Source organism: Corylus avellana, chromosome ca4, assembly GCF_901000735.1.
Source record: "Corylus avellana chromosome ca4, CavTom2PMs-1.0".
NCBI classification, from domain to species: domain Eukaryota; kingdom Viridiplantae; phylum Streptophyta; class Magnoliopsida; order Fagales; family Betulaceae; genus Corylus; species Corylus avellana.
Window position 1 is genome coordinate 20371832 of NC_081544.1, and position 18040 is coordinate 20389871.

Below are 18040 nucleotides of genomic sequence, written 5' to 3' on the forward strand. Positions count from 1 at the left end.
CATCAGTTTTTTTTTTGTGACTACTATTATTCGAGTTTTATGTACATGTTAAAACAAGGTTTCCTTTTTTTCCCCACATTGATGCAATCAACTTGCGACTGAAGCAAATTATCTCATCCAAATTTCTAAATATATTTATGATATTGTCTTTTGAATTCTGAAGTACAACGCTGTCAGGTGCTATCAGATGATAAAAAGAGGGCTTTGTATGATCAATATGGTGAAGCTGGAGTTAAGAGTACAGTAGGTGGACCATCTAATGCTTACACGGTACTTGATACAATCGTACTTCTCTTTTATTATTTTATCTTGCAAATAGTAACTTTGGAAGGTGGCATACACTTGAAGCATTGACAAGTAAGCATGTCATTGACATCATTGGGTGACATGCAGTATGCATTTGTCAGATTTATTATGGGGGCAGCATGGCCTCCATTTGGTCATTTTACATTCAGAATGTCAGGTTAATTTGAGAATAAACGTCAGTCAACAGATACTGTTTCAACTTCATGAACTTAGAGCATTCACAATGGGCTCTTTATATTCAGCTTTTCTCTAAAAATCTAACAAAACTCGTGAAAACACCCATTTAACAAGCTCCCTTCTCTACTTTATATTTAACTCTCGTCATAGATGCTCCCTACATTCCAAGAGCCACAAAGCTAAAGTTATATAATTTTTTAAGCTTATTTTTTACTCTCCTCTCTCTTGTTTTTTTTTGATAAGTAATGATGTTATAAAAAGCGCAAAGGGGCGCAACCCATATACACGGGAAGTATACACAGAGAGCGCCTAAGAGGGAGAGAAATGAAGAAGAAAATCCGAAAAACTAATCACTAAAGGAGCAAGCCAAGCGGCCGTCCAAGAGTAAAGAGTAAAGAAGAAAAAATGAGTCAATTCCTCTATGGTCCTAGTGGAATTATCAAAACATCTAGCATTTCTTTCATTCCAAATACACCACATAAGACACAGAGGGATCATCTTCCACACAACCGCACTTCGAGAACGCCCTCCCGACCACCAGCTATCAAACAAGGCCCTCACGCCACAAGGCATGACCCAATGCAACTCAAACCGCTTGAAAATCATGTGCCAAAGAGCTCTTGCGAGCTCACAGTGGAGAAGAAGATGATCGACTGACTCTCCAGTCTTCTTGCACATACAACACCACTCCACTACCACTATGTTCCTCTTGCGTAGCGTATCATGAGTCAGAATCTTGCCTAGGGCCGCAGTCCACCCAAAAAAAGCCACTCGCTGCGGTGCCTTAGTTCGCCAGATGCTCTTCCAAGGGAACTCCTCTTGATTAGATATGGTCAAGGCCTTGTAGAACGATTTTACCTCGAACTTGCCCTTCTTAGACGAGGACCAGCAAATACGGTCAACACTGCCTAGGGAAACCTTGCAAGAATACAACCGATCAAAGAAAGGAGAAACCAAATCCAACTCCCAATCTTGAACCGATCGAACAAAAATGACATCCCACTCAACAACCCCGTTCCTCCCGATAAAATTCTCCTTCACCCAAGCTTCTTTGTGTCTGGCGATACTAAATAAGGACGGGAAGGCTTGCTTCAAAGAATTGTCCCCACACCAAATATCATGCCAGAATCGAACTTTTGAGCCCTCCCCCACCTCAAACCGAATACCTTTGGCAAAAAAATTCCACCCTTTACGAATATGCTTCCATAGACCCACACCATGAGAACCCGAAACCTCCTTCGTGCACCACCCACCTTCTTGGTCTTCATACTTAGCTTTGATCAACTTGCACCAAAGAGCCCCATTCTCATTTGCGTATCTCCAAAGCCATTTCCCCAAAAGAGCTTGATTAAACTGGTGCAACTTCCGAATGCCAAGACCTCCGTAGCGTAGAGGGCGGCAGACTTGATCCCAACTCACAAGATGCAACTTGGGCTCATCTCCCATTCCACCCCACAAGAAATCTCTTTGAACTTTCTCAATCCTTTTAGCTACACTAACAGGAATCGGAAACAGAGACAAAAAGTAAGTCGGAAGATTAGCCAAAGTGCTCTTAATGAGAGTTAAACGACCTCCTTTAGAAAGATACATTCTCTTCCACCCTGCCATCTGACGCTCCATCTTTTCGATCACTTCATTCCACATAACCGTATCCTTATACATCGCCCCAAGGGGAAGACCCAAATACTTCATAGGCAACTCGGCAACACTACACCCAAGGATATCAGCTAAGACCCCAATATTCTCCACCTCACCAATGGCCACAATCTTTGACTTTCCCAGATTCACTCTCAAACCCGAAACAGCTTCAAAACATAAGAGAATGAGACGAACATACCGGATTTGCTCGATAGAATCTTCACAAAAAATCAAAGTATCATCTGCAAATAAGGAATGGGAGACCATTAATTCTGACAAGGCCCTATTTCCCACTGAGAAACCAGTCAGAAGGCCTTGGTCAACCGTCGCATTCACCATCTTACTCAAGGCCTCCATAACAAGCACAAACAATAACGGTGAGAGAGGATCCCCTTGCCGGATTCCCCTTGAACTGTTAAAAAAGCCTTCTGGAGAACCATTCACAAGAATGGAGAATCTTACTGTCTTAATACACCACTCTATCCAAGCCCTCCACCTCTCGCCAAAACCACATCTGTGCAGCAAATACAGAACAAAATCCCAGTTTACATGGTCATAGGCCTTCTCCAAATCCAATTTACAAAGCACACCTGGCACCCCTGATTTCATGCGACTATCCACACATTCATTTGCAATGAGAACGGAATCTAGGATTTACCGGCCCCCAATAAAAGCATTTTGAGAATAGGAGATGACCTTACCCAACACCGTTTTCATCCTATTGGCAAGGACCTTGGCCACAATTTTGTACACCCCACCCACCAGATTAATGGGCCGAAAGTCCTTCATCTCCACTGCATCCGCCTTTTTCGGAATCAAAGAAATAAAAGTTGCATTCTAATTGACGTCTGCGATGGAACTCTGCGAAAACCGCCATAACATCTTGTTTTAAAATACCCCAACAAGCTTGAAAAAAAGCCATGGAAAAACCATCTGGACCTAGAGCCTTATCACCCTCCATACCTTTTACCACCTCCCAAACCTCCTTTTCCTCAAAATCTCTTTCTAACCACCTAGTATCCTCTTCCTCAATGGACAAAAAGGGCTGGTTATCCATTCTAGGGCGCCAAGTGCTATGTTCCGAATAAAGGCTTTGGTAATACTGCACTATGTGATCTTTTACCACAGCAGGATCTCCGGATAAGACGCCATTGATACGGAGCACTTCTACACGGTTGTACCTGCGATGGGAATTAGCCATCTTGTGAAAGAAGCGAGTATTCCGATCCCCCTCCTTGAGCCACAAAGCTCTTGATTTTTGGCGCCAATGAATTTCTTCACACAACAAGGTATTCTCCAAATCTTTCACCTTGTCCGCCTTCCGGACCTTCTCCTCCTGATTTAAGCCTCTTGACTCTGCCAACTCATCCAACTCCTGGATAGCTCCCAACAACTCCTTCTTTTTCCTCCCAATATCCCCAAAAACCTCCTCATTCCACTTTTTCAAGTCCTCTTTAAGGGATTTCAGTTTATTAGCAAGCACAAAGCTAGGTAAGCCCTCAAACGAATACGACCCCCACCAAGAAGCAACCTTATCAACAAAACCCTCTGCTTTGAGCCACATATTTTCAAATTTAAAAACCTTCTTACCTCCACAAGGAGTCTCACCTTCCAGTAATAAAGGGAAGTGATCGGAAAGCAGGCGTTGAAGTCTTCTTTGTGAAACTGCTGGGTAGTGATCTTCCCACTCCGGGGATAGCAAGAACCGGTCAATCCTCGACCAACTCTCATTTTCTTGATTATTGGACCAAGTAAATTGACCCCCCATCATCGGAATATCCACCAAATTATTCTCTGAAATGAAGTCCGAGAAAGCCATCATACTTGAAGAATAATAAGAACCACTGGAGCGCTCACTAGGAAAACGAACAATGTTAAAATCCCCGCCAAAGCACCAAGGGACCTCCCACACCCTCATCAAACCGGTCAGCTCTTCCCATAGTACCCTTCTCTCCGCTTCCTCATTTGGCCCATACACTCCCCCAAACGCCCAAACCCAACTATCCTCCACATTTTGGAAAGAACAAGCCAAAGAGTAAAGCCCCTCACGGACCTCCTTACACTCCACAACCCTCCTATCCCACAACATTAACATCCCCCCCGACAAACCAATAGAGCCTTTAAACTTCCACCCCACATGTTGACCTCCCCAAAGACTATGTATCACCTCCCGGGAGATAGTCTCCATCTTAGTCTCAATCAAGCACACTATATCTACCTTCCATTCTTTCAAAAGACCCCTAATGCACAGCCTTTTTTTGAGGGCATTCAACCCTCTCACATTCCAGACTACGATGTTAAGCTTCATGATCCACCAAAGCGACCCTCTCACCTTCCTCAATCTCTTCAAGTCCTTGGAGTGCAGGGACATAGGCAGAAACACCTCCCAAATCAGAATCGTACTGCCTTCTTGAAGCTTCAATAGCTTTGAACAAGCCCTTCAGGTCTTCCTTTTTCCCCTCATCAGAAACACCAATTTTTGGACAGAATTTGAGGCAGTTTTCAACTACCCAGCTGGATGAAATTGTGTCTGACCCTAAATCCTCCAACCCTACTGTTTCAGAAATTTTAACCCCATCCATACCTGAATCAGACTCAAAAGAATCCAAATCCGATGTTCGATTCAATCTTTCCTGTCCCGGTTGAAACAGAGGACCCAGACTCATTTCCTCCCCCCGATAAACCTGCTGAGCCCAGCCCCCCCTGCCAACTCAACCTTCCGGCGAGAGGGGCTCCCCTTCAGCAACTGTCGTGTGGCCAAAAATGCACCTTTCCCAGCCTCGCGGGTCCCCCCAGTCCTCTCCGGCGTCCTCTGATGGTCCTCCGGCGACAGAATCGTCTCCGGCACCCTCTGAGAAATTTCCGGCGTCGGTCCAAGGATCCCCTTCAGCTGCCCAGACGCCGCCACCGAGGCTTCTAGCGAACCCATCGCAATCTCACTCCTTCTCTGCCGGCCATCCTTCCTCCTCCTATAAGTCAACAGAGATTTCCCTTTATCAGTGCTCTGAAACTCCTCCACCGGGCTTCCGGGAAAATGGGTTGAATTCTCTCCGGCCAAGAGATCGTTATCGCCCCCCACAGAAACGCCGATAGACACCCTTGGAGTCCTAGCCGGCGTTGACCCAGTCCCCCTTCCCCCTGATATCTCTCTATCAGCCGACAACAAGCACGCCGGAGAAGGCTTGAGAAGTTGCGACCCAGTCGTGACTTTCTCAGAGTCCGCTGTAGAATACAACCCAGCTTGAGAGGATTGAGCTGGGCTAGAACCAAAACCCACCGCTGAAGCCACAAAGCCTTTGGGCTTAAAAATAACCTTCTTCTTCACCTTTAGTCTGCTGTTGGCCTTTACAATTTTCCCTCCCGGCCCAAATTTCTCCTTTTCTTTCAAAGCAGCCTTCCACTGATCCACATCTTCCTTATCTCCCGGCCCAAGCCCACTAGACTTCATCTGAATAATCACCCTATCGATCTTACACATACCCACGTCACACTCCCTCTTCAGACGTCTCAAACACTCCTTCACGTTGAGGAGCTCAATGCCTACCTCAGAGTAGGTCTGCCCAGCGTGGTACCCCATCCCCTCCTGTCCCTTCACGCGATCAGGTACTGACATCGGTTCAGGTTTCTTCGCCGACTTTGCTGACCTCGTCGGAACTCTAGGCAAAATCTCCACGCAACTGTCAGTTTTCGTAACAATCGCACCACCCGCTACTGGACCTCGAGCAGACTTCGCCGGCCAGGAAGATGTCGTCGGGATCATACCAGATTCCATCGGCAACCCCCCCGAACCTCCCTCAGCCATCGCCGGAACTTGGGTCTGCTTCGGGCCTAAGGTCTTCTTATCAAACGTATTTCCTCGCCGACCCTGTTCTTGACAAATATTGCATGCTTCCTGGGTTGCCTTTGATGACAGTTTCACCGTCTCCGCGTAACTTCTTTGCTTCGTCACCTCCTTATCTCCCTTTTCTCCCCTAATCTCTCTAAACTCTCTGGACAATCGGTATTCACGAAGAGATGAGTTAGCTGCTTGTATCTCCTTGGTGAAACGAACCCACCCAAAACCTTGACGTCCTTCAGGGATGATGATCGAGCCACATCGTCTTCTTCCATCAAATTCCACTGTCAAAAAGCAGCCATGCCTATTAGAACACTTCTGAGCAATAATTCTAGGGTATCCAGCTCTGGATTGATCCCAGAAAACTTCAGAATTGTCCACTGCCACCAGATCATTCACTATTCGCACCATCCAGGCTAGCTCATCCTTTTTGAGGAAGATGGACCTTGTGAATCTATTGCTCCTCTCAAAAATTCTCACCCCTGATGCCCCTACCTTAATGCACACCTCAAACTCCTTGGACTCCACCTTCCACCTCCTCGGCCCTATCATTGTACAAGCAGAAAATAGCACCAAACCACTGACACGCGCCCTCACGCGCCGGCTCCTTCAAAGACCCTGGATATCTTAAGCTATTAGATGAAGAGACCCAATTAGTACATATATCTTAACCAGGCCAACACCCAACTTCCAAATAATATGATCATCTAAAAGTAGAAGGTTATGCAAACACTGATTGGGCTAGGTCAGTCACGGATCGAAGATCTTCCACGGGATGTGGGAGGAAGTCAAGTTACTTGGCATAGTAAGAAACAATTAGTGGTTTCTAGATCTAGTGCAGAAGCTGAATTCCAAGCTATTCGCTTATGGGATATGTGAGTTATTATGGTTGAAGATTCTACTAAAAGAACTTGAATATGATTGCAATGAGTCTATGAGCCTATATTGTGAAAATAATGAAGAGATTAGAAGTGCTTGTAATCTAGTTCCATATGATTGAACTAAACACATCGAAATTGATAAACATTTTATGAAGAAAAAATTGTGTGCATGATTGATTTGTATACCTCAAGTGAAGTTAGGGGAACAACTTGTGGATATTTTAATGAAGAGAGTGTTTGAGGGGGAGTGTTGAAGATGTAAAGCTGATATGATTTAATTTCCTTTCCATATATGTTCTTATTTATTGTTATTCCCTATTAGTGCATGTTGCTTCTCTATATAAACAAGCTTAGATGTATCATTCGAGAATTGAGAAATAATAAGAATTCTTCCTTCTTTTCTTTTATCACAAGATTGAAGAAAGAACATGGATAAATGTTGACTTGATTCTTATAAGGTGACTGGAAATTTTTGTAATGCCCCGCCCTTTAGAACAAGGTTGCAGGTGGAAAATATCTGGATGTTACACGTGACCTTACTACATCTTAGAGCACTAGCAACAGACATCCAATCAATTTTTCTAGATTTAGGGAACAAAACTACTTTTTTCTTCCCTATACAAATAGACTCCACAACAGCTTCCCTTAATTTTTCCCTATATATATATATATTTTACTTTTTCTTTATTTTTTTAATTTTCTTTTTCCTTTCACTGTATCTCACTCTCTCATTCTGTGTCGCCCTTTCTATCCTCTGTGTAATCTTCCTGCAAGATTGAGAGCAAAAATCTTACCAATAAGAACATAAGAGTTAGTATATTGATTTTCCGGAATTGATTCCATCAAGGATGGGGATTTTTTCTTTTTTCTTATCCGTACATCCCCTATCCAAGAGCTTTGTTATGAGCAATCAAGATCTTGGAGTTTTGATTTAGAAGTGCTCATGGCAAATGGCAGAGGATTGTACAAAGATGTAAAAAGAGGAATGTACAAAGATGTAAAAAGAAAAGGAAGGCTTGAGGTCAGAGAGAGAGAGAGAGAGAGAGCTTTTTAAGGAAACTAGGGGAAAATGCTTGAACGAAGAAGAAAGAATATCCTGGGGTTGCGTTGAAAAGATGTGATAGGAGAGAGAATATTTTTTTTAATGATTATAATAAGGCATTGGGTAGCTAAAGTGCTACTCAACTGTTTAGGAAAAATATAGGGATATTGATGTAGGTGGTTTTTTTTTTTTTTTTTTTTGAAAATTTTCCTATATATAGGGAAGAGAATGGGCTATAGGGTATCTGTTGGTAGTGCTTTTATAACACGCATTAGAATAATTTTTCTTTTTTTCATGACAGTACTATCACATAACAAATAAGAGCTGCTGAATAAACTTCTAATTTAATAAATATTAATATTTTTAGGTTACAACTTTAAATACACACTAACATCCAAAAGGTGCCACATTCGACACATTAGAATAGAAACAAAGTTAGACTAATATAAGATAGGCTAAAACTAAATTAAGACTATAGACAGTCTTAGACGCAAAACCCTAGTTGTGCATAAGGGTCCTCATCCTCAGTTCCTTTCTTTGCAACATCAATTATGTAAGAGGGTTGTTAGGCATCCCATCACTTTTTCCCAAATTCCCTTTCCCAAATGATCTAGACCCTACATTCATTTAAGAAAAAAAAAAAAAAAATATATATATATATATATATAAATCTATTTATTTATCGAATGGACCAGATCATTTGGGAAAAGGAATTTGGGAAAAAGTGTTGGGATGTCTAGTATTATCCATTATGTAATTGTAGTACATTGGCGAATAAATGAATACATAGTCCCAATAAGTATAATAGAAATTGACCTTTATAATAAGAGCCTCCTTTTAGAAAATATCTCTAACATGCAATTATAATAACAACTATATTAGGTTTTCTTAAAAAAAGAGACAATTTATTATTGAAATCATTGCTGATAAAATAATCATTGAAGATAAGTTTATGAGTATACAAAATCCTTTTATATTTTCTTTGGCATGTTATATATGTCATATAACTCAACTACCACACACACACACACACACATTTCACGATCCATAATCACGAAACATATACATACTTTATACATCTAAAGCAAGAAAGCAATAAAACAATTATCTTATTCACATGCAATACATTAAATCTGCTTTCTCTTGTCGTTCTTTGCTTATAGTTATTTTCCTCTGTAATTAGGAATTATGGATAAGACCCCTCCGTAACTAAGGATTTACAGTTATTTTCCTATGTATTGTAGGAATTATAGTTATTTACTCTTGTAACCACAGGTATTATGGTTATTTACCCACGTAACTACATGTATTACGGTTATTTGCCCTCGTAACTATAGGCACTATGGTTCTTTGCCCTCATAATTTCAGGCCTTACATTTATTTTCTTTTGTAACCTAGGAATTACGGTTATTGACCCCCGTAACTAGGGTTTCCTTATTAAGTCTTAACTTTTTTTATTAACATCATCTTTTCATAACACATGTTCAAAATATCGAAAGTATAATCATATTCTTATATAAAATAACAAGGCTCAGTTTAATATAATCATATTGACCATGTTTTCATATGTTCGAAGTTTCAAGTTGAAATGTCACTATGCTCTTTAACCGACCCCAAAACGTAATCCGAATGATTCATAACTTTTATGACATGTCTAAGACACGTATAAAAACTTGATGATAGTTTATTTTGATCATTTTAATGATGTTTATCAATTATTCTAAGGGATCAGATTTCTTGGGCGTTACAATTTTTGACATTTCAAACAAGAGCATGAATTCTTCATGAAGTGGGATTGATGCATACTTACCTCATATGTTCAAATAGAATGGGCTAAGAAGGTCCAATGAAAAACCAGGAATGATGTTGTTGTTAAAGTAATGATTAAGTGATTAAATTTACCTCTTCCTATTAGCTTAAAATTTTGGAAAAAGTGGTGATTTAACATGGTATCAGAGTCAAAGATCATGGGATCGAACCTTGACTCCATCAATCATCCCCCATTTAAATTAAATATTCAATATATTGGGTCTTACCTATTAAAAGAGAGTTTGATCCCATACGTGAGGGGGAGTGTTAAAGTAATGATTAAGTGATTAAATTTAGGAGAAAATACACTTTACCCACCTGAACCATCCACCCATTTGCACTTTTAACCCCATTGTTTAAAAAGTGACACTTTACTGCCCAAAGTATCTGACATCAACATTGACTCCCATGAAATATACTTTACTCCCTGAAGTAAAGTGTTAACTGAAAATACTTCAAGGGGGTAAAGTGTACTTCATGGGGGTCAAGTGTCAATGTCAGATACTTTGGGGGAGGTAAAGTGTCAGTTTTTAAACATTGGGGCTAAAAGTGCAAAGGAGTGGATAGTTCAGGGGGTGTAAAGTGTATTTTTCTCTTAAATTTACCTCCTCCTATTAGCTTAAGCTTTTATGGGAAAAGTGGTGATTTAACGGTTATGGTGTAGACAAAGTTTCTTGGAATTCCGGAAAATGGTTTCTTAAATTATAAGTTTTTCATTCTTGATTATTTTGGTAGCATCAAGGTGGCGTTGGAAGAAGATTAATACTATTCTTCACATCCATTTATTACACCCATTTCATACCGGCTAACGTAACGTGTTTTAAGTGACTTTTTTTTTTTTTTTTTTTTTTTTTTTTTTAAATTTATTTATTTATTTATTTTTAAGTAACTGACACGGGAAGCCACTTAAAATATACCACGTTAGACGGTGTGAAATAAGTGTAATAAATGTGTGTGAAGAATAACATTAGTCTTAGAAGAAATTTGGCCCTGAAAGACGTTTTGCAAATAAAAAAGCATTACCCCATGACAACATGTTGCCACCTGAGCCAAGTGTAGGTATCATAATTAAATGCTCTATGTAAAATAGAAGGGAAATCTATTGATTGTTTGAGTGCCACCTTAGGAATTTTGTTTAAGTGCCACCTTACGAAAGTTTTGTTAGCATTTTTGTCAAACAGAAAGTTTTGTTAGAATAGAATACTGCACCTCTAAAAGGTACGAAGTCTACCTTATATATGACCCATCAATCCTGAGCATAAGTGGGTCCTACCAATTTGTGAATATAAATATTGCTTTATTATTAACCTTTGTATTATTCCTTTCCTGGGCTTTTGAAATGATACCATATTGTACTACCGACTCTGGGTGAGATACTAATTTCTATCTTCCTTTTACACGCATCGATTATGAGAGTCAATGCCTGTCCTAGGGACGAAGACAGCGAAAACACGTATGAGTTCCAACTCTAGTTGTGAAGAACATTTTACCTGTGAAGTTGTCGCTTGTTCTTTTAGTGTAGGATGTGGTTTCTGGATTATAAATAGAAGAACTGAATGAGCATCAGCCAGCACACTGCTGCAGTTGCTGATTGCATTATAATTTTTTTGGATGTGGGCAATGGTGGGGTATTCTTGAATTTAAACCACTTCCAAGATACATACAACTAGTTAAAAAGTTTCCCTCTGGGTATAATATTACATTTGTAGCACCATTATGATTTTTTCTACTTGTAGTTTGTGTATATGCAATTGTATGAATTGGTTGTACTGGGACAAATAATGGCTGAAGGGGTTGGACTTTCTCTTGATGAAATTAAACCAATTTTTTACTTACGATCTCTGTTATTAGATGCTATTTAATCTATTGAGTATTTTGTCCTTGTTTTTTTCAGTATATTTAAGACTTGTAATGCGCGCGCGCACACACACAAAAAAAAAAAAAAAAGAAAAAAAAAAAAAGGAAGGAAAAAAAGAAAGAAAGACTTGTACTTAAATGTTGCCTTTTAATATAGGTGAGGACTATGCGTACTAAGGATCACTTTGAAATGAGAGAGTACAATATTGATGCGCTCGAAGATCAAAAGGATTCATCCTTTCATGCGAAAGAGAGGCCGTATCCCATATACCCTTCAAAAGGAGGCTTAAATCCAAACTTTCTTAGAGACATAATTGCAAGGTTGGTACCTCCTACCTTAATATGGTTCTAATGTATCACAACCTGACCCTTTGGCAGGGTCTACTACTTTGGTATCTAATTTTCTCCCTTTTTCAGATATATGCTACTTGGCTATGAAAATAATGAAACTAGTACTTTAGGGTCTCTTACCTTCTTGCTCATTATGCTTTATCCTTTCTTTTCTTATTGGGGTTAGTTGCTTATGATGCAAAATTCTTTGAACTTTCCTTTTCTTGTTATTTCCACTCTTTTATAAATACCTGTGTGAAGCTATCTTAGTTTGAAGAGTTCTGTTTCTGCATTGAAAAGTGGCTGTTTTGTTTGCTGTGTTAATGAAATAGTAATTACTTTTGCCGTTATGTGTTTTGATTAGACAGTCTTATATTGGATAACTTAGTTTTTTGAAGCAAATTTTTTTAGTGTAATGGTTTTCATCTTATTCTAAATGTTAGGATGGTGATGGGAATTTGCTGTCTTTTAGACTTCAATGAAAGGTTGCTTCTTTCAGAATGTTAGGAAGAAGTTTCTCTCAAGCCTAGGGGAACGATTTCATGATTATTTACTTAAAAAAAAAGGGGTTCTCTTGAAAGTGAAACTTTGGAAATTTTAGGTAAATATGAGGAACCTTTCGAGGTATTTGAAGAGGCAGTAACCTCCTTCGAGGTGTAATTTAACCGAGTGTAATCAAATGATATACAAAGTTCAAGTTGACTTCAGTTGTTCGTTAGATGTCTAGGTTTTTTCCTACTAAAGATGTTTTTTTATTTATTATTATTTATTTTATATATATGTGCGCATTTGACATTTTCTCCATGACATGGAATGTAATCTTATTGGATAGCTGATCCTTTTTATATTAGTATTGTTTGGAGATCCCAATTTGGTGATGCAATTATTTCATATAACCAAAAACTCTTGGTAGGTCTAATTGGATGCTTGACCTCACTTTAGTTATTTAGCTGTAACGGTATTCCTTGTTAATTCAATGGGAGCTAATTTTTTTTAATTGTTTTTCTATTGTTTTCTTAAAGTATAGAGTTGGTTGGTTTTCTGTTTGTAAGCATGCCTTTCCACCAATATATAAAATAATTATTTTGATTTTTTCCAGAGTCTTACAAGCCTTGCCAGTTAATATTGATCCTATACCAAAAGATGTGACTCAGGACTTCGGACTGTTAAGTCTTCACGATGTAAGTGTCTTTACTTCTAATTGTTTCATCGATGCATACTTATTTATTCATATTAAATCACAACTTATCTTAAAAGTTTAAGCTGATAAGCAGAGATAAATTTAATTATTTAATCAACACTTAACGTGTGGACTTAAATTTTTAATAGGTGAGATCCAACACATTGAATATTTTTATTAAATTAGGAATTGGAGTCAGGGTTCGAACTCAAGATCTAAAACTTTGATATTATGTTAAATTACTACTTATCTCAAAAGCTTTAATTGATAAGAATTGATGAGTTTAATCATTTAATTCATAAGTAACGTAGTGATCATTCACTTGTTGGATTACACATAATTGAAAGTATCTGTTTGTTGCCTCTACTTTCAATTATGAGATTAACACAATAAGAGCATGCTTGAGATTGTGTTTGAGAAATTGAGCTTTTAAGTTAAAAAGTGCTTTTTGGCAAAAGCTTCATTTTTAAGTTTTTGCCAAAAGTGTGTTTTGACAATTTTTAGGCTTTTTGGACCCTTACAAGTGTACTTTTTTGTTTAAACGGATTTTTTTGAGTGTTAAACACACTTTTAGGCCTCTCAAACGCACACCCAAACATGCCCTAAGTTGTTGGCAAAACATAATTTAATCTTGTTGGAAATCATCTTTTTCAGTATTTCTTCTCCAAGAATGATTACACATCTTTACCCCCTATGTGATGCAATTCTATTGACACCATGTGAGTTTTCAATGTTTCACATTGTATCTAGTGTAGCATCTGTTAGAAGAGTTATTAGGGTTAGTAAGTCATTAGGGTTTGAGGGTAGTTTGGTCATTATGATATTTCCCTACTCCTATATATTAGGATATTTGTATTAGGTTAAGAACAAGCTGGATAATACAATTTGCCTCCTTTTCTCCCTCTAAACTTCTTGCATCAACACTATTAACATGGTATCAGAATCTTAGGATTTAAATCATGGTTCCTTTGTTTGTAGACTTAGTTCTTCGCTGTTTTTGTTTTGTTTTGGTGAGTGTTCTTTTGGTGGCAGCACCACCCATGTGGGCTTAGAGCCCACACGGGCAGTGCTTTGAAAGATGTTTGTGGTTGAGGTAAAAAAAAAAAAAAAAAGGTTTGCCGTGTGCTTTCCCGATGGTTTTTGTGGTGTTTCCTACTAGTTTTCTAATTTTCTGTGATGTTTGGTGCCGTTTGTGGTGGTTGGTGTAAGGACATCGGCATGTTGCAATGGCCATTAGAAAAAAAAAAAAAAAAAAATTTGTTAGTGTCGGCGTGGTCTATGTTGTTGAAAAGTTGCTCTGTGGTCGTCGATTGATTATGTGGCTGGTGGGTTTGGAGTCGCCGGCGTGTTCTGTCTTGGGCGAAGTTCTGGTGAAGGCTCCTGTTTGATTTTTCAGTAGTATTTCGACTTGGTTTTGGTGTTTTCGGCGTGTTCTGCGTGTATCCTGCTAGTTCTGGCGAGACTCGTTGGTTGATCACATGAAATGTGACCATTGTTAGTTGTCGAGATTTGACCGGCCTTGGTGTTTTGCCGTGGTTTCAGACCGATTGTTGTTGTCCAGCGAGATTCTACCAGCCTTGGTGTTTTGTGGTGAGATCCGACTAGCCTTGGTGTTTTGCGGTGGGATCCGACTGGCCTTGGTGTTTTGCGATGGGTTCTGACCGGTCCTTGTTGTTTTCCGGCGAGATCCTATCGGCCTTGGTGTTTTTTGGCGAGATCCGATTGCCTGTTGCAGTTTCCGACGAGTTTTTGACCGGCGTTGAAGTTTTTAGCAACTTTTCTTGTTATTTTTATAAGTCTTTGTATAGTCTGCTCCAAGTTGTTCCAGTTGAGGGGGAGTGTTAGAGTATGTTTTTATATGTGTTATTCGTTTGCTTGTTTATTCCAAGCTGGATTTAATTTATACGATCCAGCTTGAGGGGGAGTGTTAGAAGAGTTATTAGGGTTAGTAAATCATTAGGGTTTGATGGTAGTTTGGTCCTTATGATATTTCCGTAATCCTATATATTAGGATATTTGTATTAGGTTAAGAAGAAGCTGAATAATATAGCAGCCTCCTCTTCTCCCTCTAATCTTCTTACTACAAAACTATTAACAGCATCGAATTGTTCTGATCAACTACTTCCTATTCAACTTCCACCGCATGGTATTCCTGTATGCCATTCTCCTGTATTGCATAAAGAATTTGTAGAAGGGAATCAAGAGAATCGACCTCCCAATCCTATACTGAGGAAACAAATCTCAAAATTCCAAGAATTCCTTCCTGTTCACCCCATACATTCAGCTACTGCTTCTTCTTTATTCATGGATACAGGGAAAAAAAAAAAAAAAAAAAAATCTGGGAAAGGAATTTTCAGTGGATATTGGGCACCAGATACCCAACCAAAAAAGAGCCATACTCCTACCACACACCTTGAATGCTGAGGAAGAATTGGCAAATTCATAAAATCTTGTGGTAAAATTTTCCATCTATGGGAAAACTACTCCAATCCATTCTCAGAAATGTTGCCATTTCTTCCCTATCAACCTCAACTAGAAAAAGACATATCAGGTTGGGTTTTGTCATAAATATTCCTATTGAACCATAAGGGTTAGAGCAATGCATATAACTATATCAATATTTACATGCTTCTAAGTAAGACGTGCACATTTTCTTTAAATTTCATTCCATTATTCAAATATCAGGTCGAGGTTTCTCACAAATAATCATATTGGAGCCTAGGGATTGTAAATTATGAGCACTTGATATAATGTATCAATATTTAATTGCTCTTATGTGGAACTTGTATTCAATTTGTGCTTTAAATTTCTTTGAACTGTTCAAGTGCTGACCCAGTTTCTATTTCTGAATCACTTTTTGATTGGTCATAGATTACTAGTTTTAAAACGATGCGATAGGGATATATGTGATGTGTTGGTGTTGACTTTGTTATCAGTGTGCTTATTTTCAGCGGAGAGATGAATATTATTGTTTTTCCAACAATGTAGGCATATATTGGGATTCACAGGCCGAAGAATATAGATGAGGCTGATTTGGCACGCAAAAGGCTTATATTTGATGAGTTCTTTTACCTGCAGGTGAGCTTGATTGCTAATATAGCACTGGTAGAGTTTATGCTTTGCTGTTATGCTCTGGTCATTTATAGACTCAAACTAATCAAATTGTTGTTCTCTTTCAGGTGGGACGCTTGTACCAAATGCTTGAAGGTCTTGGTACAAAAATAGAGAAAGATGGGTTGCTCGACAGATATAGAAAACCTGAATTAAACGCTATTTTTATGGAAGAATGGTCCAGTCTCACCAAGAAGTTTTTGAAGGCTCTTCCGTATTCCCTTACTTCTAGTCAGCTAAGCGCTGTTTCAGAAATTATTTGGGATCTAAAGCGGCCAATCCCTATGAACCGGCTGTTGCAGGTTTTTCATTTTGTATTAATATTGCTGCTCTTCATTTTTTAACCCTATAGATGCCACCAACTCAATATCAATCGTGACATGGTGGGCATGTATTGATATATGTTACAAGCAATCTAACTCCAATGACATCTAGTTATGCATGAAATCCTCTGCTTCCCTCTTCATTATCTTGATATGGATTATGTTCATCCATCTAGTAATTTTCCCTAGTTGTTTCATCCCCTCAAACCAGTGCCTACATAGATATATCATACATGCCCAACTTACCAGCACATTTTATTGACTAGGATGGTAGCTTGTCTAGTTATTGGTGTTTCCTTTCTTCATTCACCTGCTTTTCTAGTAGCCCTGTAAACTTTTGAGCTAGGTATGCATCTTACTGCCTTTTTACTAGAACAAATTCTCTCTCCTCTGGTTCCCTATTAACAGAGATAGATTTTTTGGTGAAGGGTGTGGCACATAACTGAGTGCATAAAACAATGAATAGGCTTTTTATCTGATAATATGTTTTGAGACTTCTTTTCAGGGTGATGTTGGATGTGGGAAAACTGTGGTGGCTTTCTTGGCATGTATGGAGGTTCTTGGCTCTGGATATCAGGTTAGTCACTGTAAAGATTTTATTTTTTCATTAATTTTTTTTAAGTACGTATGACAGTATGCATTCGTCATACTATTTAGTTTTTGTAGATTTAATTTGTTGTTTCTTAATTGACTTGGAATCCTAGTCAATTAATAGATATAATTTGTGATACATAACTATCATTGCAAATACTTTGTTTACATGTAGGCAGCTTTCATGGTTCCAACTGAGTTGCTTGCTATCCAGCATTATCACCACTTGCTTAATTTGCTAGAGAATATGGAAGAGGTTGAACAGAAACCTTCAGTTGCTTTACTCACTGGCTCTACCCCAACAAAACAATCACGGATCATTCGTGAGGCATGCGTTATCTTCTACTTGTTTTGCATTTTTTATTTTATTTTATTTTTGTCTTTTTGAGATTCCCATTACTGAGACTGGGGGTTGGCAGGGCCTCCAAACTGGAAATATCTCATTGGTCATTGGGACCCACAGTCTAATAGCTGAAAATGTGGAGTTCTCTGCTTTACGTATCGCAGTGGTGGACGAGCAACATCGCTTTGGTGTGATCCAAAGAGGAAGGTTTAACAGTAAGGTGGTTTACTTCCATTGAATTATTATTACATCTTTTCTGGAAAGCACTGAATTATATATAAGGTGTGGTTTCACATTTGCCAGAACATTGGCCAGTTCCAAATATTTTGATTTTAATCCATTGTCTGATTGTGGGGATAGTACTCCATGCTTAACCTATCATTATGCAAAGTGACATTAGTCTTTGCCATGCTACTAAAATTCTGGATGTCTCCAACTGATAAAAGTGCATCTTTTCTTTGCTTTTTAAAGTCTATCCTTATGCAAGAGTGATTAATATCTCAGCCATACTACTGCTGCTCTGGATTTCATTTTTAAAAGTGCATAAGTAGCATAAATTTATAGTTTTTATTTATGTCTGTAGTTTCTCAAAATTTGAAAGGAGATTACTGTCTTCT

The 18040-nt window shown here is 38.7% G+C and overlaps 1 protein-coding gene across 5 annotated transcripts in view; it reads left to right on the plus strand.

Annotated features, from left to right (window-relative positions):
* LOC132177513 (ATP-dependent DNA helicase homolog RECG, chloroplastic) overlaps positions 1–18040 on the plus strand; it is a 68367-nt gene that overhangs the window by 35110 nt on the left and 15217 nt on the right. For all 5 annotated transcript variants that reach the window (XM_059589868.1, XM_059589871.1, XM_059589870.1 and 2 more), the window contains 7 exons: positions 11703–11866; positions 12975–13056; positions 16044–16133; positions 16235–16468; positions 16995–17066; positions 17256–17408; positions 17500–17643. In XM_059589868.1, coding sequence (XP_059445851.1) covers positions 11703–11866; positions 12975–13056; positions 16044–16133; positions 16235–16468; positions 16995–17066; positions 17256–17408; positions 17500–17643 — 939 coding nt within the window. The remainder of the gene's footprint in view (positions 1–11702; positions 11867–12974; positions 13057–16043; positions 16134–16234; positions 16469–16994; positions 17067–17255; positions 17409–17499; positions 17644–18040) is intronic.